Raw genomic sequence first — 27,223 nt, forward strand, 5'->3', positions numbered from 1 at the left:
AGAGAGCACAAGCAGGGGGAGCAGCAGAGGGTCAGAGGGAGAAGCAGACTCCCCGTTGAGCAGAGAGCCTGACGCAGGACTCGATCCCAGGACCCTGGGATCATGACATGAGCCGAAGGCAAACACTTAACCGACTGAGCCACCCAGGCGGCCCACACAGAATTTTTAAAACAAAGAATTATGTATTTATTTGAGAGAGAGAGAGAACATGGATGCACAAGTTGGGAGAGGGGCAAGGAGAGAGGGAAAGAATCTCAAGCAGTCTCCCTGCCAAGGATGGAGCCTGAGACCAGGCTCCATCTCAGGACCCTGAGATCATGACCTGAGCCAAAACCAAGAGTTGGAAGCTCAACTGACTGAGCCACCCCCAGGAGTCCATATATCACAAAATTCATAGTATAACAGAAAGATAAGTATTTTAAAAGTTGTTGATAGTTAAATAAGTAATAGCAAACATGTATATACTACATAACATTAGTGCAGGCTTTTTTGTTTCATTTTTTGAAAGAATGTAACATGGAGCTACTAGACTGAGTAGTGACTAAGTCAAGAAAAGTTTCTCTGAGGACATATTGGTTAATCAGAGACCTGAAAGATGAGAAGTTATCAGAGTGGACTGAAGGATAAAGTACCCAGGCAGCAGAAAGAGGAACTATATAAGGGGAAAGGAGAAAGCAGATTGTAAGGACCTATCTCAGCCTGTGATCCCTATCAGAAACTCAAAGCTGAAAGCTATCCTTCAATGCTGTTTTAGACCACTAATTATACACACACACAGACACATACACACACATGTCCCAGGGACAAACATTCAATAGATGTGAAATAGGAATGTTCATGTAACATTTTAATATTAAAAATAAATTAGACCCTAATAAATTCGTTTTTATGAAGTTTCACAATTTTTTTACCTTCTCACACATGATTGGCTTCATTTTTTGACTGGCCAACTAGGTTATTTAGTTATGGTATATCAATTTTACCCATACTTTAATTTGCATTTAATATCTCCTTTGTAATTCAAGTTACACTTTAAAAATTTTTGGATGTGAATAAGGATTTCATCCTCCCTATATTTCAATAGTTTTTATAGACACATTTAAGCCTAGATAATCTTCATTGTAAGGGTGAAAGTAAAATAAAAAGAAGGAAACAGTAGAAAATCAATATTATATTAATGTATGGAGTCAGATAAGGCATTGGGTTGAGCTAAGGAAATAGTTATAAAATCAGATTTTAAGAATATGGATTTTAGGGCAATTGCGGCTTTTGTAAGCTCACCTCTGTGTAACTGAAATAGCATATCAGCCAAGTATCATTTTAGAAGTGTAACTCTTCCCTAACTACAGTTTAGGAGCAGCCAGATAAAATGGAGAAATGATGTAATCCAATATATTCTAAACACTCCAGGTTTCAATTAACACAGTCATAGCTACCTGAGGGCAAACCGTGTAGTGACTGATATTGGCCCAGACAAGGGAGCCCACAGGTAAAACATTTTTTTGTTAATTGACATAGATTTTGGATTTGGAGCACCATAACTACATTCCATTTTGCTCTATTCATATAAAATTGAATCTTCTTACTAGTTTTCTAATTTCTACAGCATTATGTAGTATGGCAAGAGACTAGACTAAAAACAGAAATAAGGTTGACTTTTGAAAACAGACCATTTAATGGAATAATTGTATCATTTTCCAGTTCTCTTGGGTATGCATTGAAATGTGATTTTTCAAGATTTATGTAAGAGCCGCCCCCCAACCCCAGAAATTACTTATTCTTCCTCCACTGCATCTGATAATCAGGATCCTTCCTGCCTGAGTCTCTGCTTTCAAGTAAATCAAAATTCTATTATTTCAGAAAGGAGTCCTTTTTTTCAAATTTCATTCATTTGCAAGTGTTTTTTTTCATCTTTGATTATGTCCTTATATTTTTACTCTAATGCTATATTTAGTCAAATAATATTTTTCTTGGGATATTAAAAAATAAAGATAATTTAGGTTTTACCACCACTTAACTCTTAGTTTGAGAACCATATTTTTTCCTGAAGTTTATTGGATCGATTATATATAGTATATACAGTATGCCTCCCTTATAAAATTAGTAATTTTGGAAACTGAAATGCAGCAATGGTTTAATGTATCTCTATACTCTTATCAAGCCATCCGCCTTGAAACCTTGAGAATGAGTATGAAATTTTCCCAAAAGAAAAGCAACATTTAGTTAGGTTAAGTGTCAGCTTGCTAGCTTACACTGTATAAGTCAATATGTACCAAGCCATATTAGTGAATTTCATCTACACTGCTAGAAGGTTGTTGAACTCAATTACAGAAATGTGTAGAGCTCTATTTGATGTGTGACGAGGTTAGGAGACTGCAATCAATTAAAAAGAACACATGTATATCCTGTTCAGGGGAAACAGTTGTTATAGTATCCCTTGTTCAGTTTCTGCTTTTTTCTCTGACTTTTCCTCTGAACATAGGAGAACAAAGGGTTTTATAATTCCCCCAGTTTCATTTGGGATTGTTGTGTCAGCAGTATCTAATAGGAAGACATGAGATTGTTATTTTATTTGAATGAAGCCTCAGGCGGCTACAATTAAACATGCTGTACTTTTTTTCTTGTAGCAAAACCATTTGAAAATGGACAATATTTGGACATTTATGGAATTACAAGGGACCAGGCCGGAGAATATGAATGTAGTGCGGAAAATGATGTGTCATTCCCAGATGTGAAAAAAGTAAAACTTGTCGTAAACTGTAAGTCCTGTAACCTTTTGTCAACATAACTTTAGTGAAAAGATAAATATCTGAAATACACTGTCTGAATTTATGTTGCTTTTTTTTTAAGAGGTGCTCTTATTGATAAAGACCACCTATTGATAGTGAAAGTGTGTCCATGTTAGAATATCGATCAAATTGTTTTATGTAACATTAGTTGTCCCAAGTAATGCCACAATAATTCAGTTTGATGTGCAGATGGAAATGTTTCCAATAGTGCTGTAGTTCCTGGCATTCTAAACTACAGTATCTCTATCTCTAGAGTACTGTACACACATGGCATTTTCTTTGTTCTCATGAGTTTCACCTGGAGTATCTTCTGATTAAATTTAAGTGTGAAACTCCCAATCAAACCCGATGGAAATTAAATAGGCTGGTCTGTACTCAAGGAGAAGAGCTGTTGTGGTGATATATCTATTACTTGGGTTATTTAATTCTATTTAGTTTGAAAAATATTGAGAAAATGAATCAAGAATTTTCCCATGAGCATCATTATTAGGGAGTTAGAATAATAAGAGATAACTGCAGAACTACGAATGTCATTAAGTTACACCCTCTCTACATGAATCTCAAACACTGATAGAAGATGTTTTTCACTAACATCCTATTTTATATCTTATGATCCCAATAGCAATGACTGAAATAGTCTGTACTCTTCAAAAACACCCCCTTATTAGTCTTTCAAAAGTTTTCACATTGTTTAACTTATTCAAATAAGATACTTTTAGGAGAACAATATTTTACTAAAGGTGTTTATAAGCTACAGCTTCAACTTTTTTCATTCCACTTATATATACCTTTCTGCATATGGCCATTGCTAGTAATGTACATATCATAAGGAGAAGGAATCGTTCCAAATATATTCCAAAATGTTTAAACTAAGTAGTTTTTTTTCCATATCAATATGAATCTTTCAATTTCATGGGCCAAAAAATAACTATGAAAACACACCTGGCAATGGAGTGTCTGTCAAGGCAAATCATTGCCATCAACTAACATTTGTGACTAATCTGTATATTTGGGGTTCAACTATCTCTTTGAGACTGAACAAATGTGCATATTACTGGATCAAGAGGCAGTTTCTGGGGCAGAGTTTCTCATATTCTGTAGACAAACTTTAGCAGATTCACCCAAGAAGATCACCAAACACGGAAATCAACTCTACTAAATCAGAATCTATGGGGTATATGACCTGGAAATCTACATCTATAATAAGTTTCTACTGATTCTCAGGACTCATGTTGCAGGGGGCTACTACTGCTCATCCCTCTGGAACTCGCTGAAATAAGAGATAATAAGCAAGTAAAAATTCCTGATTATTTTATCACTAACTGTATTTATCTGAATATAAGTCTACTGATTTTATTGTCGGAGGGTTGGAAAAAGAGGTAAAGAAGTAATATTTTCAGCAGTGAACACTAAGAAATGAAAAGGTAGAGTCAAACTGTCAGATAAGCAAGGCACCCCCCCGCCCACGGCAGTAATGCAGCCAGCTCCAATACATCTCTAAAACAGTGTCTTTAATAGGGATAGAATAACAAACCCAGCTGTGGTATGGGTTTGGGGCCATGCTCCATGTATAAGCCATACTTGCCTTGGTATTCACACTTTCTCTTCCATCCTTTTTATCCTTCTGTCTTTAATTCCTTGTCACTTATCATTTAATCAGATCCTCTTTTTTCCCCTGGAAAAATGGGAATCTGAGACAGAAAGGTCAACTAAGGAGGCAGACATGTGGAGAGAAACTGAAAAGAAAAATATACCAACCAAACGAGTCAACATCGAAAGGATCTGGGGGAGAAGAGAATCTACTTATAAAGCAGAAGGACTGGGGAAACAAAATGTCAAGAACTGTGAAAGATCTGCCACAGTTTCTTGGATGCTGGCAGAAAACAGAGACAAAGGGCCGTTTGTTACCCACAGTGATAGCAGTAGCCAGACAGAGTATTGTCACTTTTTTTGCATCAGGTCCCCAAGCTCCAGTTACTACAGGGTGATATGATGAGGGCTAGGTGACACCTATACACACAGTGGGTTTATGTCATAGCTGAAGCTCCCTGAGCTTAAGAAATTCATTTTTTTTTTAATAATGGCAGCAAGGAAACCTGCCCTTTGCTGCAGAGGGAGAACTTACCTCTATTATACTGGACTGTAAACAAACCTGCTGTTTGCTCCGTGGGGAAAACTACTTCTGTCTTTCAAGAATGTTCACTATACAAACATTCTCAAAAAGTCAGTCAGGAACAAAAGCAAGTGTTCAGTGTCTCTGCTTCCAAGATGTGCAGAAACAGGAGAAACTTATGGCGAATTATCTTTCAACACAGGACAGGAGCACGAAAGTTTGAAGCAGAGCCTAGAGATATTCCATTAGCTGAAAGGGATGCTTCAGTGGCCTTTGTAGGGTGCCGATAACCTAAGAAGAGGTGGGAAAGAAGACTTTGTTAATCGACTTTAATTTAAGAAGGAAAACAGGTAGGAAAAGAAGAAAAGTAAAAAAAAAAAAGTTAAGGAGGTGCTTTTTAAATTATAGCTACAGGGGTGCCTGGGTGGCTTAGTTGGTTGACCGTAGGACTCTTGATTTCCACTCAGGTCATGATCTCAGGGTGGGCTCCAAGCAGAGCAGGGAGTCTGCTTTGGATTCTTTCTCTTCCTTTCCTCCTGCCCCTCCCCCTCCACACTCTCTCTCTCTTTCTCTCTCTAAGATAAATAAATAAATCTTAAAAAAATAAATTATAACTACAGACTATGTTTTTTAAGAATCAATTTCAGTTAGATAAAGTACAGTCATAAATGGAAATATTGGTGCCAACATTATATTAACATAGCTCACAACTTTTTAAAAAGTGAACTCAACAGGACTTTTTAATGATTTTAAACAGTTTTGTCTTCTGCTCCTTCCCAAATTATACCTTTAATAGCTCACCTTTCCCTAAATGTGCCAGGAAGAATTGTGTTTAATACTGATTGACTAATTAGATTTACACCTGTGGAATCAACATTTTATGTAAGTGATGAGTTCTGTTCAGACTTCTGGTCAAGACCTAAATTTTGCCTTAGTTTGGAATGGTTATGTCACACAGATACCAGTGATTTTTAAGCCATGTAAGTGTGTAAGTGTATGCCTATATATGTTCCTGGTTATGAAGAGGTTTGGAAAGTGTTAATTTTGTGAATTTGTCCCTTTAAAAATCAAAAATCCAGCACTATCTATGGATTTTACTGAACTGATTTCCCAAAGGAAATTAGCCAAAGCCTACTGAATAAACTTTAGTTTGTCAAATCCCAAAATTGAGCACAGTGGTCTATGTTACCAGCACGGAACTGCACATCTCCTGATAACGTGATGATTCCCTGAAGATAGAATCGTGCCAAGTTGAAGGCAGAGCTTCTTTTCACTGTTATTAATCAATATGATGTGCATATAGAATTGCAGTAGCTTTGTGAGTTATAATTTGAAGAGAAACTTTGTCCCTTTTCCCAAATGGGGTTCAAGATGAAATGTAATAAATTTTCATAAGCTCTGGTTATGTGGTAAGTTAATTTGAGAAAGAGATTTAGTTCCCTTCAAGTTAGAAATGTTTAATATTTTACTATTTATATAAAATGTCTGCCATATCATATATATATATGTATATATACACACACACATATATAAACCACATGCATACAATAAATAACCTATTTGCCACATACTTTTTACCTATATCACTTTGATGTGGATTTCTATTCAATTTAATTAAACAGCAATTTAGTGGAATGATTAATATAATTGACTTATTTTATACAGATTGGGTGAGTTGGTTGATTGAATAAATCAGCAAATTTTGAATTATTTACAGAAAGTCTTACTATAGATAGGAAGAAGCTTATAGGATAGTAAGATTCTATGCAAAGCTTGTTTCTGAGTAGGGAGATTTTATAGGTGATTATTCTCCTTTTCTTTATGTATATTTTATTCTTTTATATATACATATAACTTTATATTTGTAATATATACACATATAATACATATAAATGTATATTTGTATTTATATTTTTGTAAACATATAATATATACACATCTACATACATATATATGTGTACAATTTTCTTGTCAAATTGAAAACAAACAAAAACAATAAAAAGGAGTTGTGAACTTTATCATAACCCAGTCTTGAGAGATTAAAACACATACACATACACAAAACGAGAAAGAACAAATTTTTAACTGGTTGAATAGCTAAGCCAGAGGGAGCTAGTGGATTAGAGTTGAACAGATTCTCTGTTTTAATTGCATACAGATTCCATTCCTAGAAGAAGCCTAGAAGATTCTAGTCCCACAATTTTAATTGTTAACTAAAAATGGAAGAATGAATGAGTTCCAGAAAGCTCATAGATTCAACTGAATTGGGAAAGACAGAAACCTGTGAAGATCTGGTTTGGAAAGGAAAGACCAGAGTCTAGAAAATCAGCAGTGTTGACACATTGGAAGCCAAAGCTAGAATCTGGAAAATTTAGAAAGTATCAAAGACTAATAAAGTAATGTAGATCTCTGTAGGGAAGCAGGATCCCAGGTATTAGAAATCAGGAAAGCCTGTAACCCTTCAAAATGAATGTGTCAGTAGAAGGGGTGGGTTCTCTGATCTTGTGACAGGTTGTTTGTTCTACATACTGTTTATGTGTATTCTTTCAGTTAGTAGTAACTCTTTGGATAATAGTGGGCCTTATGGTTAGATATTACTTATTTGAAAGCCTCTTGTATAATTTAATGGGTTTTCAGACCTTGGGAAACCACTTTACCACTCTGAGTCTCAATTTTCAATTCTGTAATTTAGGGCAATAATACATAATTATCAAGGTTTGGGTAAGGATTAAATGCAATGATGTACATTAATGGTGTCTGGCTCATTGTAGGCAATTGAAAAAATCTCTCTCTCTCTCTCTCTCTCTCTCTCTCTCTCTCTGGATATATTTACTCTAGAATGTAAGCTCTATGCAGTAACGGATTTTCCTTTCCTTTTACAGTGATGTGTTCTTATCACATAATACAGCACCTGGTCCATAGGAGGCACCCCCCCAAAATAGTCATTGATTGAGCGAATTATTGAAAAGATTGGTGTTCTCCTAGTGAACCATTCTACTAGACAGAAAAAAAAATACTATGTTTGCTCCACGATTACATTTTTTCTCCCAAGACAATAAGTAAATAGTATGTTGAGTGATTTACTTCCAATACAATTTTTTAACCAAATTTTTCAGGTGGATTTAATAAAGATAACCTGACATTTATATAGTGCTTTCACCCAAAGAGAGGAAACACTAATTTCATTTTTTTGCAGATAAGAAAATTGAGGTTCAAGGAGATTAAAACATTTAATAACTTCCCTTATTTTCAAGAACAAAACAGACATGAACAAAAGAAGGATAATTAACCAGAAAAAAATAGTCAACCAGATTAAGGTAAAAGAGGTCTAGACATTATTTTGATTTTCACTCATGACAGTCAGATTTTATATTGATTATTTTATTTGGTATCAGAAATTGTTTTGCACACATAATTTCTGATAAAATAGAATTGAATATTCTTCCTATGGTCAAACAGTAAAGATATTTTTGGGTGTACTGTGGACTAAGTTTTCATCCAATAAATCATAGGCACATATTTGTGCATTATTTTGCATCTTATACATATTCATTTATGCAAATGTACACTTTATCTTCCAATATAACTAGCTCCAAACATGTGGGAAAGAATGTACCAATTAGTGTAACTTAGTACAATTGTATCAAAGCTTGAAATGATGGGCCACTGGGGAAAGGGAGGAGGAGGAGGAAGCTTTCTAGGGAAATGACCAGTTTTTTAGTCTATTCATAAGTTATCTCCAAAACCTTGGAAGTTAGGCAGACATCTCAGACTTAAGACTGTAAGAAATTGCAGATGACAGACAAGTACATATCACCTCAAATAAAGAGAAAACCCCAGCATTCAGAGTTGGAATGGGTAAGATACTATGTGGAACCAGAAGAAAAATGAGTATTATTTGAATTCATAATTACCACATTAGCTTTTATTTCTGGCACCATTTTATGCCTCTACCTTTACTTTACATTTACCTCATCTTTCACATTTGCTTATGATTTAGGCTACTGTCCCGTACTTTATGTTTAATTCTAAGCTAATTAACATTTATCTGAAACAAGGCAGAGCATAAAAAAATGCATATTGTTGTCCCTTAAATAAAGTACTAATTCATATGCCATTTCCAGAGTAATAATGAAGTACTTTAGTAAATCTGCACTGATAGATGTATTTATTTACCTATTTACTTATTGCTTACCATGACACTGTCAAGGTTTTAGGGCCTGGGATATTGGTCTTGAAGGAAAGGAGAAAGATAAGAGAGACACAGTTAGAGACATAGTTATAGAGATATAACTCTATATAGAGAGAAAGATAAGAGAGACATAGTTATAGTGTGGTAAGTGCTTTGATAAACCATCATTAAGTACTACACAAGGCTATCAGAAAGGCACAAGATACAGCCTTGGGGTATCATGGAAGGCTTCTAAGAGGCCTTGATCCTGATGAAATCTGAGGATAAAACGGAATTGGACAGATTTTTTTTTTTTTTTTTTTTAAGAAAATCAAGGAAAGGGAAGTCTCACACAGAAACAGCACTTTTTGCTTCGTCCTGTAGGAGTCAGGCACAAGACACTGCTTGGTCTGTTGGCTGCAGTGAGCAGGCAGAGACCAGAAAAGGGAATATGAAGGAGGGTGGGTACCTAAGGGGGGAAGATTAGATAAGAGTTGATGAATTTTCATAGGCAGATGCAGATCCAGTTTCACAATCAAAGAATAGCTATCAGAAAATGAGGTATTCAGAGATACATTTAAATATAAAGAAATGTATTTAAATATTTTTATTTCCTACATCTATGGAGTATACTTGGCTGATTCCTGTTTTGTCATGGCAAAGGCAAAACAAAGACTTTAAATAACAACTCTAGCTAACAGAGATATGAGGAACGAAGAAATTTGAAGGAAAAATCCCTACAGGTATTGAGCATTGAATATGAGAAACATATGGATAATCACCCAGAAAACATATTTCTTTTTCAGAAAACATATTTTTAAATAAAACTTTTCTCCTCAATAGAACAACATAAAAATCTTAGAATTAAACCTGTTCTTTTCACTTTGGGACTTCCATGGTGTAAAAAGTTCAGATTTAATTCTATGGTTTATATAATTCCTCAGTTGAAGTAAAACTATGTTATTAAACATGCAGTTAAGGAATACATGATTTCTTCTATTGAAGGAGGTATAATTGGTCCTTTGTTTTAAATCTTAGACATACACTTCAATTAATGACTAATGTGCCAAGACTATTTTTACTTAATGAGGCTATTTTTACTTAATGAGTGTGCTTCTCAATTTAACTTAAATGTATTCTCCCATACTTTTATCTTAGTATTGAGAGTTTTAGTATTAAGGGTCTATGACTGATCTTTTACCCTTTTGTTCATGGAAAATCAAAGTGCATCTGCAGTAAGCAACTGTGCATATTTTTATTATTCCTCTTTTTTTTCTGAAAGTGAAAGATGGAAAATGTCCTTGCTTTAATACCCAAGCAAAACTTTTTGCTAGACGAGAGTCTGTTTATTTTGTTTTGTTTACAGCTATTTCTAAGTTGGCATTTATCAGTTCAAAAAATATACTTATATATATATATATATATATATATATACACACACACACATACCTATATATATAGGTATAATAGAGTTTGATTATCAACTAGGAGTAAGAGAGCAATTTCTAACAGGATGAAAATGCTCTGGGTTGAAAATGATTTCATGCCAAAGTGATGAAAAGTGGTGACAATCAGGAAAGGGACAAATGTATATACACACTTACATGTGTACTTCTCTGACATACTCATTAAGGTTTTGGGGTCTTTTCCTTATCATTAAGATTAAACTTTGCAGAAATTGTCAAGTATTTTTAAGTTTGCTATTGAACATATTTGTATTTTGTGCATATGTATGTATGTGTGTGAAGGGAGTGATTAATATGGTAGAAATAGTATAAATAAAGGGAATATGGGGGGCATCTCGGTGGCTCAGTTGGTTAAGCCTCGACTCTTGATTTTGGCTCAGGTCATGATTTCAGGGTCTTCCTTCCGGCTCTGCACTCAGCATAGAGTCTGCTTGAGGTTCTCTCTCCCTCTCCGCCATGCTCATGTGCACTCTCTCTCTCTCTCTCTCAAATAAATACATAAATAAATAAATCTTAAAAAAAAAAAAGTAGTAGAGTCATGGGAGACAAATTTGGAACGAAAGGGACCAAATCGTGGGGAAACTTGCTTTGCACACTGGATGGAGCATGTTCTGCCACATGCCTCCACTCATTCCTTTCTTCCTTTTCATGTTCTTTCTCACTTGCTTTCTCACCATCATTCACACATTACTACTCTTTCTCATTACCTTTATTTTTATTTTTTGGTTTCCTCCCCTCTCTTTCCCATTATTTCTACCCATATATATATATAATCATAATAAACCAGTTTTTGAAAGAGCTTCTCATGTATATAACAGAAATCAGCAATGATTCATATTTAATCATCTTGGAAACATTTTAAATACACAGATTCCTGAATAACCACTCCCCACACTCAGTTTTTCACTCTATATTATATTTACCTAAAAACAAGTGTGTAAAAACCTTTTTTTAAATTTACATTTATGTTTGGAGATTACAGGGTAATGAGTGTGAGACAGAAAGGCAGAAGATATGAATTCTGTTTTTTAATTCAGTTACTTAACTGATCATATAAGTTTGGACGGAGAATTTAGACTTCTACCTGTTGATCCCCCTATTTGTAAAATGAGGGAATCATATCTCTATGACATCCCCTAATTCCAAAATTCTGATATGTTTCTTTAATCCAAGTATCCAAATTGTAGGGACTGCATGGATTCAGTTCCCAGCAAGGCAGGGAACAAAGGCTAAAAGCAACCATTTGGCTTCAGTGTCAAATATTCTAGATAATCTCATCATTTTACTTTGTGAATTCTTTGAGAAGAATTCTTTATGAACTTTGAGGCGTTGTTCTCTCATGCGCTGTTGTCAAATTCAAACTTGTTTTTCTTTTACTCTAAAATTTTAATTTTGTGTAAGGAATAAGTACAACAATGGAGAAATAAACGTCAGAGAATTTCAAAATAAGGATTCTTTATGCAACGGAGTGTGATGGAGGCTAACGAAAATAGGATTTGGAATTAAACCTGATTTCTCATCCCCGCTCAGTCACTTTGGAGTATTGGGAAAATTAGTTAACCTCTCTGGGGCAGTTTCCTTACATAAAAAATGAGATAATTACACTTACCTTAAAGAGTTGTTCTGAGGATTAAGTGTTATATATAAAACGATAAAGTGGGTAGCACAAGACAGACAACTTTCTGTACTGTAAATATTTGTGTGTAGCACTGGTCACATCGCCCTGTATGTCTACATATCTACCTCACTCTGTGGCCTCTGTGGCCTGTCAGCACTTTCAGGAGGGACACTCCTCTTAACCTTTGTGGTTCAGGTAGTACAGCACAGTGGTCAGAAGGGCAGGCTCTGGAGCTGGTCACCCTGGCTTTGAGTTCTAGCTCTGCGGCTTATTACTATTATATGAGCTTGGTCAAATTATTAAGCTCTGTGTATGTCAGTATCTTCAACTATTAAGTGGAGCAGGGGGCACCTGGGTGGCTCAGTGGTTAAGCGTCTCCCTTGGGCTCAGGTCATGATCCCAGGGTCCTGAGATCGAGCCCCACGTCGGGCTCCCTGCTCAGCGGGGAGACTGCTTCTCCCTCTCCCTCTGTGGCTCCCCCTGTTTGTGCTCTCTCGCTCTTGCTCTCTCCCTCTCTTTCTCTGTCAAATAAATAAATAAATAAATTCTTAAAAAAAAAAAAACTGGAGGGGTATAAGTATTGCTCCAGTTAATATATGAAAAGTTTTAGTGTACGTTATTTCTCCCAATACTCAGCACAGTGTCTGGTAATAAATGTCTATTTGAATGAATGAATGAATAGACACATGGAATTCTGTAGCTGATAATAACTGTAAAATCACCCTGGTTCCCTCATCCTATGGATCTATGCATGTGGGTTCAAACGACTTTGGAAATTAGATCATAGAGTTTACAGAAGTACTCAGAAAGGAATCCTGAAATCCTGATTCTAGGTCTGAGGTTATTTCATTATACCCTCCTGACTTCATGTAAATCAAAATGGAATTTAATTATTTTCAGTAAACTGTGCAAACCCCAGAGACTTTCTGAAAGATACTATACTCTGAAGGGTAAGGAGACAGGATTGCTGTGTGCAGTGAGGGAAAGATTTGAATAACCAGAATAGGCACAGGTGTTAGCTGTCAGCATGGCTGACACTGAAATCAAGTGAAGAACCAAGAAAGTTACGGTTCTCGGTGAAGAGATAAAACAATCACAATAAATAATCCTGAGGAATGATGCTGCACTCAAAATAAGTTTGTTCACATATTGTCTGAAATGAGAGCTTTTGTTTAATAGTGAATGTAATGAAGTCTCAGTGTCATGTATTCTGTCTTCTTGCTGCTACACAGTAAGGTTAACAGCAGTGCAAAAAAACAAGCAAATAAAAACAAAACCAAAAAAAGGGGGGATAGGGGAAGCCCATCACCATGCTGGGGACATGAAACAGTTATGGTTTTTATGGATAAAATGAATGCAGGTAAAGCTTTATTTAGTACACTCTGTCGTTTCATGTTTAAAATTTACTGCCCTGCTCTTATAGCCATAGATCATAGTTCATTCAGTTTAGCAAAAAGTTAAAAGTGGTTTGGTGGCAATTAATATCCTATGCCCAGTTCTCAGTTGTCCCAGAGTTAAAAGTTAAGAATTTGGGTAAAATTTCTAAGTTTTTATATAACATAATGAAACGTATGAGCTTAATGCGTATTAATTCTTTTCTGTAATAAATCATACTTTTTTCCCAGTCTAAACAAATCAGCGTTCTGTAGCCTAGAACGGATATTGAGAATGTTTCCACATTTAGTGCAATCAGCTAGTGTACATTTCCATGATAGGGTGAAGGGGGTGTATCAGTAATTAGGTGAAGTTCACAAATGTTCTGCTTGTTAATGCTGTTTTATTGTGAACGTACTGGTTTTGCAAACCCTTCTATTGTTCTTTGTGGTTATCAAAAGCTCTCTGAAGCTCAAGGCAATTCACGTGCAGATGCAGTCTTTGCTAACGCCTCTCATGAGCTGTTCTGCACAGCCCCACAGGAAATAGATGAATCTGATGATTTATGAATTTTTTTAGAGGCAAGTTACATAACTCCAAGAGTCCATTGTCTTGATAAAATTTTCTAGATTGCCCATGTGATAGAAATTTCAAGCTATTTATCAAAATCTGTTTTTATATCCTTCCTGCATCCGCTCCTTGGCCTACAGTGTCTAGCCTGCATAGGGGTTAGTTCTGGCACTGTGACTGCCTTCCAGTGAGCGAAATATGAGCAGATGTGCCCTGGGCCCCTTGCAGGCTTGGTTTAAAACAACTTCCCATGCATTCTTCCTTGCTTGTTCCACTTTCTGGCTAACAAGGATAGTAACCCTCAGGGTGACCTTGACAGATTCTTGTAGAAGAGAACAAAGCTACCATTATCTTGAGCCCCCGATTGATTGTATGCAGAAGGCTACCCTACCCCTTTCGCTTATTTCACTCTTAATCTTTCACTGATCTGAAACATTATGGACTATTAGATGAGTGAGAATTAAACTTGTTTTGTTGACTCACTGCAAGTTTCGGTCTGTTTGTTACTAGACTTTAGCCTCTCCTAATACATTCAATTCTATAGGCTCAAATCCTCTGTATAGAGTAGGACGTTTTGAATCATATCTTTCTTTAAAAAAATCTAGCCCAGGAGCAATGATTAAAAGCTCCCTGAGAAGAGTAAGGAGATAATGGATCTCTCTTTCTTCCAAGGTGAAGCATAGCCAACTGAATTTATATTTGCAAATTTTGTCAGTCATGGTGAGAAAAAATAATCTATGAATATCGTGCCTTTAAGGCTTCATATCACTTTGCTCCAAAAATACAGTTAGATTCAAAATAGCATATGGCCATCAACCTCTGACATGAACTTCCCCGAAAAAATATGACTTGAAGACGAAGAAAAAAACAATTGCTGCAAAGCCTCCAAAACCTAAAACAGACCCAAAGCCAATATTCAGAAGGAATTTCAACAAATAAAAAGCTCAGAGAGTTAGGAAAAAGCAAGCAAGCAAACAAGCAAACAAAACAAAACCACAATGATGTACCTAGCTTAGTTTCAAAGAAGAAACAGCCCTGCCTGCCTGAAAGAAAACAGAATTTTCTCTCTTTCAGTTTCTACTTCTTGGCTCAGAAACTTCCAGAATCTACAAAGGCAGAAATGGACAATCTCCCCTCTGTATATGGCTACAAATTTGAAGGCAGTCAGAGTATTAGTCCCTTGCTTTCATCTGACCCTCCTTTAGCCACTGGCCCATTGCATTTCAATGGGTATGTTTTTAGAATTTAAAACTTTATATGTAGGACCAAAAAAATGAGAAGAATACTAGAACCAGACCATGTTTCACTGGCTCCAAGTACTATACTATCAGGGACTAGAGGTAGAGGAGGAACTAAAGTAGATCTTGCAAGTTATATTTGGTTCATCCTGCTAGACACAGGAAGGAGGATAGTTGTGACCATAGGCATGCTCTGCACTTTGGCCTAGGAAATTCATCCAATCAAATCAGGAAGACAACGAACCAGCAGAGCACTTAAACTATGACCTGTCTGCTAGGAAGCATCAGTTCAAATCAAATCAGAACTTTGCACATTAAGAGATCCACAGTTGGGGGTGGGGTGGGGAGCTAAGCAAATTCTCAAGTATGCACTACAGCAAGGAAAAAAAAAGCACATTTAAAAATAAAACTTGAAGATGAATATATTATTTAAATGATTGGCTACAGCAAAAGGGAGAAAATGTTAGAATATGTTTTTAACATATTTAACATGAAACAAGAAGACATTTCCTCCACAAAAATGTTATCACAAAATTATAAGAGAGAAGAGGCTGAGATGAAGAGACAAGAGGAAAAACAATAAGGTGTATTATAAAGATGACCAATTGTGATGCAAAGAAAGCTGGTGACATGTTATTTCCTACCATCAACCACGCCAGATGTGTAGAAAAACCCCTCCTAGCATTAAACACCTAAAATTGCTAGAAGCTTGATAGAATGTGAAAATATGTCCTTTACAGCATGCCTAAGCTTATAGCAATATAAGAAACACAAAATAGAAGTCTGAAAATGCCCCAAACTGCTATTCTGTGGGGCAAGGTAGCCTTGACCAGCTACTCTCTGAAGGTGTGGAATCTGGTTTTCACTTGACAATCCTAGGAGTCTGGATACAAAAGCTAGGCCCCCATTTGGTATGGGAACTCACATTAGTGACACCCCGTGTCATAAAGGTGGGGCAATGAAAGGGTGACCCACAAACAAAGAGTTAACCTGCTCTTCCTGTCCCCATCTTGAAACAGGGCAATGAGGCAAAGGAAGACAGTTGTAGGAAAGAAAATTATTTCTAAGAATTCCTGTCAGGTTCTCTCATGCAGATTTGGGGGCTAGATTCATACTACCTGTATGCAAGAAATGCCAAGTAGAAAATTTAGTGTAATATAGATCTAGGGTGACTGGCCCCTTAGAAGCTAACAGAAGAAAAAACAATATTCTCTGTAGAAAACAGTTTAAATACAGACCTCAAAAATTTTTATAAGTGGTATTCAAGAAACATTAAATCTCAATCAAAAATCCAGTGCACAAAAGAAAGAGCGAGCCACTAACAGAAAAACAACAAACTACAATGTTAGAAAATACAAATATTGGAAATATCCCAAATAGAATAATAACATGTTAATATACTTAAAGAAATGAAAAAAGAATTAAAATATTATGAAGGAATATGAAGTTATCCAAATTGATCAAACATTTTTTATGAAATATCTTAGCAAACCAGAAATATATTTAGCTGAAAAAGGGCACCTATGAAAAACTACAGCAAGTACCATACACATGGATGAAATGTAAATATATTTCCTTTAAAATCAGCTAAGACTTTCATTACTTTTCCTAGCCAGCCTAGGACAATAAGACCAAGAAAAAATTAGCAGTAAAGTATTTGACAAGAAGAATTAAAAATGGTATTATTCCAAGATGATGTCATCACCTATATGCCAAATCCAGAAGGATGTATAGATAAATTAATAGAATAAATAAGAGTTTATCATGATTAGTAGATATAAAATCAATATACCAAATTAAATTGTATTGCTGTAACCCAGCAAAAAGAGTAAATCCAATTAGGAAAAACAATAATACTTAGAATATCAACAAAATATAAATGTATTAAAAAAAACAAAATATAAATGTATTGAGGACAAACCTAACAAAATATACATAAAAATTACTTAAATACATTAAAGAGGACCTACTTAAATGGAGAGGCATAACATACTCAGAGATGTTTTAAAGATGTCACTACCCTCAAAACAAAACACAGAATCATTAGAATTTGAATAAAAATCAAGCTCAGGTTTTCATGAAACTTTATAAGTTAACTATAAAATTTACGCTGGTAACATAAAAAAATTCTAAAGAAAAAAATCAAACCAAGTGGGCGATGTACACCATCAGCTATCACAATATAACTATATATATATTATATATAAAACTATATATACATGATACTGTATATAGTTATATATACATGATATTATGAACAGTGCAACAATAGACAAATATAAAACTAAAACAAAGTAGAGAGCCCTCTAACAGATCCACGAGTATATAGAATTCTGATAAATGAAAGAGAAGATATTGCAGATCGGTAGGGAGAAAAATAAACCTTTAAATAAATGGCTTGGGAGCAATTAGTTTTCATGAATAAAAAACAAAAGGAAATGAAACTCTATCTCACAACATAAACAAAATCAATTCCAGATAAATTGAGGATGTAATTATGAAAGGCAAATCATTAAAAACCTCTAAAACACAATGCAGGAGACTATCTCTCTAACCCATGGTAGGGAAATTTTCATTAACTAAACAGGAAAATGAAAACTATAAAGACAATGACATATTTCATATCGTATTAAAATTAACATTCTTTTATGAAAGAGAACAAAGTGAAAAGCCACAAACTGAGAGAGGTATTGAAATACATAAAGCCAACAAGGATTAAATATGTAGAAAATATGAAGAATATTTATTAAAAAAATTTATTAAAAAAGATCAAGAAATCCTATAATATATGAAAAGATACATGGTAGGCACTTCACAGAAGAGAAAAGTCTAGTGGATCATAAACATATAATAAGATGTCCAATGTCATTTTTGTTATGATGTAAATATAAATTAAAACCATAATCATGCATCATTTCACATGAACAGATTAGCAACAATATAAATTTTAACATATGTTTTTGTGAGAATATAGTATAAAAAAGAACTCTCACATGTTGTTGAGGAAAATGTAAATTGGAACAATAACATAGGAAAACAATTTTATATCACCTACTAAAGTTGATCATGTACATACTCTACAACCTGGCAATTTCTATGTGAGGTACATTCCCTGCATATGTACACATGTAAATCTGAGGCTTTGTACCCGAATGTTTGTAGAGGCATTCTTTCTAATAGCAACAAAACTAAAAACAAACCAAATGCTCATCAACACTAAATTGTTCATCAACACTATAATAGACTTATTTATGGAAAGGCAAATAAATATATAATATCTACATGAATCAGTCTGGATGAATCCCAAAAATACAGTACTAAACTAGAGAAAAAATAGAAAAAGATACAGAATATGAGATTGTTGATAATAAAGTTCAGAAATAAGCTAAACAAAATAATATATTGTTTAGGGGTGATTGTTTACACAGGTGAATATACTACAAGTTTGTGTAGCTTAAAATTGTTAGGTTAACATTAGCAACACAATAGAATCAAAATTCTGACAATTGTCTTTGAAACCAGCTAAGTGGAGCTCTAATAATTCCACACAATGCTATAAACAATATTTCATAAATTCCTTCAAAAAAGTTTGGCATTCAAATCTATGTAATATAAATACAGGATTTAAATGAAAAAGGTCAGGTATGAAAACTGTGATCATACTCTGTAAACAGAGGAACCAGCAGAGATGTTGAGGGAAATGGAAGAATGGAGAGCAGAGTGGTTAGGGAGGCAAGAGGATTCATAGAGAGGCAAGAAAGCATGTTAAATGTCACCTGTCATTTGTCAGAGAGAGTGACATTTAATTATTTAATCTAAAAAACATAAGTAATATTTTTAAAGACTAAAAGTAAACCCCAATAAAAAATACATACAGAAAATGTGAGTGAAAATCTCTTCCACATATTAAAATGGAAAGGGATATCATTGAAGCATAAAAGTTTAAACTTAAACACAGAAGAGAGCAAATGAAAGCATCAGTTACAGTAATTAATATGATTAATATGATGAGTTATCTTATCAAAAGGAAAACAATATGAGGTTCGTATTTAAAAACACTAATGTTAAGGGCTCCTGGGTGGTACAGTCGGTTAAGCATCCAACTCTTGATTTTGGCTCAGGTCATGATCCCAGGGTCATGAGATCGAGCCCTGTGTCAGGCTCCACGCTCAGCAGGGAGTCTGCTTGAGATTCTCTTTCTCCCTCTGCCTCTGCCCCTTCACCCCCCACTCACATACTTTCTCTCTCTCTCTAAAATAAGTAAATAAATCTTAAAAAAAACTAAAAAAAAACCTTAAAAAAACTATGTTTACTATATACTAATACAATAAGCAATGATATATTGCTTACATAAGGCAAATCTAAAGCAAAATAACAAAAATCTTAAAGAATGGATAAAGATTTCTTAAAGCAAACAAAGGAAATGAGAAGAGGAATAAAATAATTTTAAAATACTAATTGAGGGAGTGCAGTACATAGTCTAAGAAGTTTTCCTCATGAGTTTGGAACTGAGAAAAATATTCAGGAGCTTGACAAATGGAAAGCCTACCCCTTTTATCTACAGTATGGACAAGAATCAATGAGTCCTTTGGGAAGGATAACTCTAAACAAAGAAGGTAACTAATAGAATGTGACTAAGTCCACCTTCCAATTCAACATTCCATTAGCTCACTCTTCCTCCCATGGGCATGGTGAGGCTGGGCAGGAGAATTACTGTAACAAAGACCCACCACATGGAATGATGAGGCCCGGGAAATGCAAGTTCCTTCCTAACAATCCATACCAATAAAGAAGCTGTATCAGTCAAATAATATAGAATATACACATATTTATATATATATATATACACATATATAAAAATCTGTGTGTACACATATATATAGATGCATATGTATGTATGTATATACATATATATCATCTTAGGAAAAAAACAGAGGAATATTTAGAAATTTACAAATGCTTGGAGAAATTTTATGTAAAAGTTGTCAAATCATGTATAAATGAATAAGAAAATAAAGAATTTTAATGATAATATTAGCAATGTTGAATTAATATACATATTGGATTGTGCACCCTGAAAGAACAAGCTATGTTTCAGGGCAGCCACAGAATCTTTATAAATAGGATTTATCTAGCAGACCACAAAAATTCTCAATAAATCTCCAAAAGCAGAAATTGTATAGGTCATATTTTCTAATCCAACTTCAATAGCAAATGTTTAAATCTTCAAACCACAATGCCTAGATTCCAAACTTCTGGAAAAAAAAAATCTTAAATTTTTTTTGGTGCCTATATAAAAAATAGCAAGAACAAGTACATAATATAGCAAAACAGACCAGATGCAAGAAAAATTATACTCAGAAGCAACTTTATAAGTTTAATAGCTTTTAATTATGAAAAAACATTTAAAAACAGAGCTACCCTATGCCCCAGCAATTGCACTACTGGGTATTTACCCCAAAGACACAGATGTAGTTAAAAGAAGGGGCACATGCACACCAATGTTCATAGCAGCAATGTCTGCAATGGTCAAACTGTGGAAAGAGCCGAGATGCCCTTCAGAGATGAATGGATAAAGAAGATGTGGTCCATGTATACAATGGAATATTACCCAGCCATCAGAAAGGATGAATACCCAAATTTGCATCAACATGGATGGGACTGGAGGAGATTGTGCTAAGTGAAATAAGTCAAGCAGAGAAAGTCCATTATCACATGGTTTCACTTATTTGTGGAACATAAGGAAGAGCATGGAGGACATTAGGAGAAGGAAGGGAAAGATGAAGGGACAGGAATCGGAGGGAGAGACGAACCATGAGAGACTACGGACTCTGAGAAACAAACTGAGGGTTCTAGAGGGGAGGGGGGTGGGGGGATGGGTTAGCCTGGTGATGGGTATTAAGGAGGACACGTGCTGCATGGAGCACTGGGTGTTATACGCAAACAATGGATCGTGGAACATTACATCAAAAACTAATGATGCAATGTATGGTGACTAACATAACATAATAAAATAAATAAATAAGTAAATACATGGAAAGAATGCAAACAAATTATGCAAGTTATCAGCATGAGAAGTTAAAAAATAAAACCTGAGGGAGATTTTTCCCTGTTAGAAGTGGGATAGCTAGCGAAGAACAACCCTCTAGACTAAAACAGAATGCTGGATAACATTTCAAAAGTGTGTTTTAAAATGCATCATCATAACTGAATGAAAGCAAAACTAAGTGCTGAGCCCTAAAATTAATTGAAATGAGGACCACTAGAAGATAAAAAAAGATAAAGAAAATAAATTTGCAAAAGCTCCAGATACTGAATTGCAGAAATGTAAGTCAAAATAAGCAAAAGTGAAGTTCCCATATGAGTAAGGAATGAGCAATTTTGAATTAAAATCTCACAGAACTTCCAGATAAATGGGTTATTTATAGCTAAAGAGAAAACTGGTGAATTGGAATAAAAGTCTAGAGAAATTATATAAAAGAGAAATTTTACAATTCAGAGATACCAAGTGATAGAATTTAAGAAAAAGATATGAAGAGTACAATGTAAATGTCTAAAAGATATAAAATATAATTCACAAGGACATATTACAGAAAATGGGGAAGGGGTAACAGGCAATATTTTAAAAATGGCTTAGAATTTTTTCAGAATTATTGAAAAATACTGAAAAACCGTAAGATCATTTTAATAGGTTCAAGAAAAAAAATCAATAAAATTCAAAATATATTTATCATATAAACTCAGTAAACTATGAAGAGAAGGGGACTTGGTTAACCTGATGAGAGGGAAGTACAAAATTTTTACATCAAGCATCTTAATAATGAAATATTTTATGCTTTCCCTCTCAGATCAGGAAAAGGCTTGACTGTCAGGACCCATACTCAACATTTCAGCAGAGGTTCTTATTTATTGCAAAATACAAAGAAATAAAAGATACATGAAGTTAAAAGGAAAAACAAGCTCACCAAATTCCTTTTAAATGTGGATGATAAAATATTCTGTATCATAAAGCCAAAAGAACCTACATGAAAATTACTCAAATAAGAGAGTTTATCAATGATAGGAATGATCTATCAATATCAGAAACTAATTATTTCTAAAAACTCATTTATAATTGCAAATATATATAAAATTATATCTTAGGGAAAGGTGTGTAAAGCTTTCAAGGAGAAAAATTATCAAGCTTATTGAAAGGCATCTAAGAGACTTTAAAATGAATAGATAGGTGCAGCGTATTGTAAATCTAGTGAACATATTAATTGTCCCCAAATAGATCTATAAATTTAATACAATTCCAATTGAGATCCCAACAGATATTTGTCAAACTTGGTAAGCTGATTTTAAAAATTGACATGGAGGAACAAGAAACCAAGAAGAATCAAGACAGTCCTAAAGAAGAAAACAAATTAGAAGTATACCATTAATATAATTTAGACAGTTTGGTGTTGATGAAAGGAAAGAAAAATAGAGTACTAACTAGAGTAAAGAGGCCAGAAACAACCTAATGGGTAAAAATTGCAGGACAGATCTATTTGATTTCCAAGCTTCTCCATGTAACTTCCACAGTAATTTTTACAAAATACAATTTTTACAAAATATAAATCTCATACTGTCACTTTCCTGCTTAAAATTCTTCTGCGGCTTACCATTCCTTTAGGATTGTGGCAATCCCTTAACACTGCATACTAGCTTCTTCTTGATCTGAACCTCTCTCTGCTTGCTCAGTATTCTTCCAGAACCCCATTCCTTATTCTTCTTAATGTGATGTCTCACCCATTCAAAGGTACTCACATATCCTAAATTAACCATGTCTGAACACACCATCTTGAAAGCTTTCTTCTCTGCCATCCTACTGATGCACCAATTTCTACTCTGCCCTCGATATTGTGCCTGGCACCCAATAACTAACTGTTGAATCAAATGCTCAACAGATAAGACAAAAATGGCACATTCCTGGCAGCCTGTTCACAGTGGAAGGAAATTCCCACACATGAGTGTTATATGAACTGAATTCTTTGATGTGGACATTATAGGAGACTTGCTCTTGGTGGACCTGACAAGCAGCTTTTATTTTTAAAGATTTTATTTATTTATTTTGACAGAAAGAGACACAGTGAGAGAGGGAACACAAGCAGGGGGAGTGGGAGAGGGAGAAGCAGGCTCCCCGCAGAGCAGAGAGCCCGATGTGGGGCTCGATCTCAGGACCCTGGGATCACGACCTGAGCCAAAGGCAGACGCTTAACAACTGAGCCACCCAGGTGCCCCTGACAAGCAGCTTTTAAGAGGATGTTATCAAACTGATGGTCAGTCACTAAGAATGCATTCAGAATTAAGCCGAAGGCAGACGCTTAACGACTGAGCCACCCAGGCGCCCCCAGTGCTCTCGCTGTGTCTGTCTCTGTCAAATAAATAAATAAAATCTAAAAAAAAAAGATAAATTTTGAATAAACACTTCATTAGTTCCTGCATTATGCCAATTTTTTTATAGAACAAAATCACATTCTTTTACCATCCCATGTAATTGACTGATGAAATAGATGCTAAACTTCAATATAATATAGGAGGAGGAAAAACTTTTAATATGAATATTCATTTTACCATATATCATAGCTGCTCAGCATTCTAAATACACATAAGAAAAGTATCTGTTTAAATTACTTTTATCCCCTTTTGATTACTTTTAACTAGACATAAAAAGCTAATTCCCTATCTTTCTTTATAGTATAAATATAATAATGTGTACACTTTTCATCACTTGTTTACATAAATTGTTTTAGAGGTGTGTGCATTCTTTTCCTTTTATTAATATACAACTCTATCAGTAAGCATCTGCATGTGCTCTGTGGGGAAAAATATGTAATAGAATCTGAGGCTCCGTCCATATCAGGACACAAATTTTGAGGCCAATTTTCAAATGGACTTAAAATAGGTAAGTTATAATCCAATTTCCTGTTACCGGTAAATCTTATTAGCATTTTCCATTACATTTTATAAAGCAAATGCTGATTTATGCTTGATAATCTTGATTTTTCCTTCACAACTTGAGTCTCAGATTAACAAGATTTTAATGTCATAGGAAGCTGGACTGCAAGTTAGATATACATTACTCCAGCCCTACTAACTTTCTCATTTGTAAATTACATTTAAGGACATTACTAAGCACCAGAATCAGTGTGGTCATGCTGAGACAGTGAAGAATGAGGCACACGCTCCGTGAAACAGGCTTTTATTTTAATTTATGTTAAATTGCCAAATCCTAAATTAATGAATAGCAAGTGTGAGCTTCCAAATGGGCTCATGTGGAAATATTTCTGTTTGTGGTTGTTTTTAAAAGTTATATTAAGGATTTGCTTTTTTGTGTCTGTAAAATAAATACCACTTCGCACCAGAACCCCATGTTCGCTCAATGAGAGTACTGCAGATATCAAATAAAAGCAGCCATGCAACTAAAATTAAAGTTCAATATCATTAATTTAATTATAGTACATAATCATTTGACAGTGCTACGGATTGGATTTAAAGGATGACATTGTAATTGATTGTTAATCGTTAAAAAGCATGCAGTAAAGATAGTGCTGCCTGGGTGGTAGTGAGTTACAATTTTATCCAATCCAGGGACCAGACTGTGGGAACAAATGGCTCCTATCACCATCAATGAATCATGGAGGGTGGAAATTGAAACAGAGGTGGAAACATGCAGGGCAGAATGATGACCACCATTATGGTACGCTAACAACGTACCAGCCTGTAGCTAAATGCTTTACATACGTTATCTCATTTAACCTTTACAACAATCTGAGGGGGTAAATATCATTATCTCCATTTTACAGATGAAGGAAACAAAGTTCTGAGAGTTTTACATAACCCACACATGGTCATACACTGTACTGGGCAATGTGATACCTCTCTGACTGGAAAGCCCAAGCTTTGAACTGCTACTTATACTCTCCAGTGAAAATCTGCAAAATAAGCTACCTGTAATCTTAACGTGCTCGGTGCTTGCCAGTTATGACATTTATAATTTACATGCAAACAGATGTTTGCAGGAATGCCCTCATTCTCTCAGAATTATTTCAAGTCTCTCTTCTCCCTTTTTTCCTTCATGATTTAAAAGGGAAAATAATGAGTAAAATTATCTTACTTTTTAATCTGTTTTATCAGACAGCTATTTCTTATAAGAAAAGAACAATAAGAAAGATGCTGTGATGCACCCTTTGGTTTGCACTGAAAAGAGATAGTGGTTGGCAGGGCAGTGGAGACCACTGGCTGGGAGATTTGTACCAAGCAAGGCACCCGAGGATTGAAGAAAGTTCTGATAGAAGAAGAAATATTCTACTTCATAGAAGTTCAACTCCAAGTTCATTGTTATTGTTTTCCCTTGTCTAATTGCAATAATTTCATTGTGTGGCCCCTGTATTTGCATTTGTTGTATCTCATTGGAGCTTGGGACCTAAAGAAAACATGACATAGAGCCAATAGATTTTTTTTTTCTTACTAGTTGCTAATAGTCTTTAGTTTTGAGACGAAACTTAGAAGACATTGATCTCCTTTATTTTCATCATTAAGCCATAAAACCTTTCAAGTATACTGAAAGAAAATCATTCTTAATAGTAACTCCCAGAATAATGATGGCCCCCAATTTACAATGTGTTCCCCAAAAATGTCATTAGTGGCTTAGAACACTTTTTTTCCCCAAATAAGATACCTTTCCAAATTTAGAGCTTAGAAAACACTTTCATATGCATTATCTCATTTTAACTCTCTCACAACCGTTTCTAGGTCCCAAGTAAAATTTTTCCTATTTTACATATAGAATACCGGATTTCTATAAAAGTATAGTAACACACCGAAAGTCAAACTATTGTTTATTATCAGTATTGTAATTTTTTTTTTACAAGAACCTGCATTCCTGTATTCTTTGTACTATATGTGCATGTGAAAAAAGAATACCAACAAATCCAGTGAGAGTGTTTAGATAAAGTGGAGTTTGGAAAGAATGGTCAACTGAGTACTCTCAGGAACCTGTGATCTTCAGACTAAGTATGCAGTCAAAGAAGAGCTGGCTAGAATAAAGAACAATGAGAAAGACTCTGGCCATGGCAATTATCAGACCATAAGTAAAGAGACACTATAATGGAAGCTGAGACTGCGTGTAAGATAACAGATGGAAGACCAAGATGGAGTTACCTTTACGATGAAATTGGCAAGATAGCAGGCTTATAAACAATATCCCAGAAATAAATGCTTGTGAACAATACCCTAAAATCTTTTTTCCTTATAAAATAATTTTCTTTTATTACTTTTACCTTTTCCTTATTTAAAATTTTGTCTCTCCCTATCAACTTTCCTCTTCTTTCAAAGTATTAGTATAACTGTAAGCCAGGTTTTGCCATATTCCATTTGTTTTTACTTTCAAAAATGACCTTTCCTAACAATGGGACAATTTGAAGGTTGCTCTTTACTGTATTTCCTTATAGTTCTTCCCCACTGTCTCCAGGTGTGTATACTTCTCTACTATTACCAGGAGTAAGCATATAAACTACATTACAAGATAGTCTTTTATTCTCTGGAACTTGTCCTCACCTTGCTCCATCATATTGATCAACTGGCCTCAATTAAGCCAATAAACATAATAATGATGAATATATAAATTTATTTTACTGCAAAGTTAAAGTAAAATGTAAACAGAGTAAGAATTGATATTAGCATACTAAAATTTCAGTTTATTGTAATTCTCCTTCCAACTGGATGGAATACTTTGAGGTTGATTTGTGCTCAGGATGAAACACAAGAGAAAAATAGAAAAATACCAAAGAATGATTTAAAGAATTGCATCAAAGAGTTCCTGAGCCACATACCTATGAGGGGGAAAATTTGTGAGTTA

At 34.7% G+C, this 27,223-nt stretch overlaps 1 protein-coding gene across 2 annotated transcripts in view; it reads left to right on the forward strand.

Moving 5' to 3' along the window:
• Positions 1-27,223, forward strand: part of NEGR1 (neuronal growth regulator 1) — an 851,501-nt gene that overhangs the window by 571,292 nt on the left and 252,986 nt on the right. For both annotated transcript variants that reach the window (XM_088022967.1, XM_028102558.2), the window contains exon 4: positions 2,628-2,759. In XM_088022967.1, coding sequence (XP_087879093.1) covers positions 2,628-2,759 — 132 coding nt within the window. The remainder of the gene's footprint in view (positions 1-2,627; positions 2,760-27,223) is intronic.

Source organism: Eumetopias jubatus, unplaced genomic scaffold (assembly GCF_037043125.1).
Source record: "Eumetopias jubatus isolate StellerSeaLion01/CBP00866 unplaced genomic scaffold, mEumJub1_p1.0 scaffold_4, whole genome shotgun sequence".
Taxonomy (NCBI): Eukaryota; Metazoa; Chordata; class Mammalia; order Carnivora; family Otariidae; genus Eumetopias; species Eumetopias jubatus.